This window comes from Cyprinodon variegatus, unplaced genomic scaffold (genome assembly GCF_000732505.1).
Source record: "Cyprinodon variegatus isolate N-32 unplaced genomic scaffold, C_variegatus-1.0 Scaffold771, whole genome shotgun sequence".
In the NCBI taxonomy this organism is placed as follows: domain Eukaryota; kingdom Metazoa; phylum Chordata; class Actinopteri; order Cyprinodontiformes; family Cyprinodontidae; genus Cyprinodon; species Cyprinodon variegatus.
This window is the reverse complement of record NW_015151224.1, coordinates 281,225-284,226: the sequence shown is the minus strand read 5'-3', so window position 1 is coordinate 284,226 and position 3,002 is coordinate 281,225. Positions and strand designations below refer to the sequence as shown.

The following is a 3,002-nucleotide window of genomic DNA, read 5'->3' as shown; positions in this document are numbered from 1 at the left end:
CATACTATACCTTTACATGCTTAAAATAAACTATGTATTTAAAGATGAAAATGCCTTCTTTAAACCTGTTCCATATCCAGCTCCTGTGCCTATTCCATAACCTCCTCCTGGAACATAACCCGTTCCAGCTACTGTGCCAATTCCTGGTCCTCTGCTGACATTAGGAACCCCTCCAGTCCCTTGACCCCCAAATTCAGATCCAGGAGCTCCAGCTCCACCTGGGAGCCCTGCCAAGTAGAGGATTTAAAACTAATTTAACACTGATTCTATCTATCTATCTATCTAATATAATAAACATTATCCTAATATAATAAACATTTGTGTTCCCTGTTTAAATGAGTGATATAAATATAAAATCCCACCATATTGGAGAGACTTTGCACCACCAGGATACCCTAGGAAACAGAGCAGGGAAAACATATATAAGAGGGTTTTGCTTTAATATCATCAGTTTATTTGACTTCTATTCTATGCTGAATTAAATGTTGTTGTCTGTCCTCTGGTTGCCCTTTTTAGCTTTACAAACCTTTTTCAAATGCTTTGCTTGGATGAGTGTTTTCCTACTTTGACAACTAATGATTCATTTTAAAAAATGTAACAATGATACTTATTTGTTGTTTTTGTTAACACATAACCTGGTATAAGCTACATGGATACTTTGTAGAATTCAAACTGATCTACATGTATCCATCTGGAAAGCCTTCTGTTGAAAGTGTTTGCAAAAGGGAGGGACATTCAATTCAATTCTTCGGGCTGACTGGGTGAACCAAGTGGCACACAGGGCCAATAACAAAAGCGCTAGCAGTTGTGTCGTATCCCATTCTTTATTTGTTTCACAATGGGCAAAGTCAACTGATAAATCAAACTTTTTCTAAATCTGGTCATGAGAAACACGTAAAGATCTTTCCTATCCAGAAAACAAAAATCTCTTCCTTTTTTTTTTTCAGAGAGAAATAGAGGGTAGTCCAGGTAAAATCAGTGCAGCCATCATTGCTTTGCTTCAGCTTTCCATCTCTGGTTGACGTGTTGACGTCATACTGCATTACATCAGTCAGAAACATTTATTTATCGAGGCTAATGCATCTGTTGTTCTGGTGGAAGGTATTTTCATGAGTTTGTAAATTCGCAAATCTACCAATAATTGATCCTGCTTGCAAGGTAAGGTAACACATATCCATATGAATTATTTCAATTTGTTCAAAATCAGGGACCAGATCCACAAGCTAAGGGAATATGGTACAATTACCTGCATGTAGAATATAATATGCAGTTATATTAAAGTCAACCTGCATCTTGGGAATTATGTCTGTATTTATTGAAAATAATTCATTGTGAAGAAAATGTGCAACCTTTTAAGTAAATAGGTACCACGTATTTTCTTTTTTAAGTACCTAATTGAAATAAGAAGGAAAGAATTGACTAACAGGTAAAAAAATAAAAGAAAAAAGAAAAAAAAGAAAGAATACTATAATACTAACTGCTCTAGAGTTATTGCAAAACCATGTATTTAACTCCAGCACTACCTGGTCCAAAGCCACCAGGCCCTCCTCCTGTTCCAATGCCGGTACCAGGTGTCCCCGCTGTCCCAAGTCCCGATCCAGGGCCACCACCAGTTGTCACTCCCCCTCTTCCAGGAATCCCTCCACCTACTCCAAATCCAGTACCGGGCCCAGTTCCAACCCCAGCTCCTCCTGTACCTAGGGTACCCCCTACACCTCCAGGCACTCCTGCAAAGAGGATTAGTTTGATCATTTCTGCCCTGATGCTGCCTATAAGAAAACAATCGTGCCTGGGACACAGCATAAAGATCAGGAGGCACACTGGCCTACAGCTAGGCTATGGGAGTACTGAGTGGGAAAAGCACAGGTACAAGGGCCACATCAAGGAGCAAGTCAATATCAACAGTCCATGAATAGTCAGAAAGACACTGACAGACCCAAGGTGGTGAGGATAAGGAAATTCACATCTTCAAGACTGATTTTCAACACTGGCACACTGCATGATTGTGTTTTAGCCATGCGCTCTTAGATATTTACACATAAAGTTACTGGGCCTTCGCCTTTACTCTGATCTTTTCTAGACTGAGAACACCTCTCTTGGAAAGAAGTCCCAACGATGGATCTTCTTTGTCTGCAAGTCAAAACAGTTTCTCATTAACTATTTTAGGGTCATGATTGAAAAGATCTCATGCCTTGGTGTAAAAGTGGGGTATGGGAGCTGCGTGGCACAGGAAAAGAAGGGTCCTTGGTAGTTAGTACATCAGGGGGCTTGTGAAATATTATCTACCAGATGTTCACCCATGAATAAGCTCATATCTATGCTGGACGAGTCCAGAAATTAGCCAGATGCATTGCTGCAGATCCCAACCTGCCAGCATTTGCGCTTGGATCAAAATCAAAAAGATTCAGCACAAATTAACCTAAAAATAGTGTATTTACTAAAGCAACAGAAGCACTCCCATCCCCCAATCTGAAAATGCAATCTACAATCAAATATATAGCTGTCCAATTGATTATATTGCAATGTATTAAAGCACAGTAAATGTATTTAAAACTTGTCTCACCATATTTGCGTGCTTTGGCTCCTGCATATCCTGCAAATACACCATTATTACATTAAGAATCTTAACAACCAAATGTGTCTTTATGATCTGTGTTTTTATTTTAGAATTCTAGTATATGCTTGCTCTGCATTTTACCTCCTGCTCCATATCCAGTGCCAACTCCACCTGGTCCAACACCTCCTGGTCCATATCCAGTGCCAACCCCACCTGGTCCAACACCTCCTGGTCCATACCCAGTACCAACCCCACCTGGTCCAACACCTCCTGGTCCATATCCAGTGCCAACTCCACCTGGTCCAACACCTCCTGGTCCATATCCAGTGCCAACCCCACCTGGTCCAACACCTCCTGGTCCATATCCAGTACCAACCCCACCTGGTCCAACTCCTCCTGGTCCATATCCAGTACCAACCCCACCTGGTCCAACTCCTCCTGGTCC

The 3,002-nt window shown here is 41.1% G+C and overlaps 1 protein-coding gene across 1 annotated transcript in view; it reads right to left on the bottom strand.

Annotated features, from left to right (window-relative positions):
- Positions 1–3,002, bottom strand: part of eln (elastin) — a 41,440-nt gene that overhangs the window by 22,418 nt on the left and 16,020 nt on the right. Inside the window, exons 22-27 of the mRNA XM_015395997.1 lie at positions 2,780–2,995; positions 2,699–2,722; positions 2,564–2,593; positions 1,512–1,727; positions 363–395; positions 66–227 (exon numbers count right to left, since the gene is read on the bottom strand). Of these exons, the coding sequence (XP_015251483.1) occupies positions 66–227; positions 363–395; positions 1,512–1,727; positions 2,564–2,593; positions 2,699–2,722; positions 2,780–2,995 (681 nt within the window). The remainder of the gene's footprint in view (positions 1–65; positions 228–362; positions 396–1,511; positions 1,728–2,563; positions 2,594–2,698; positions 2,723–2,779; positions 2,996–3,002) is intronic.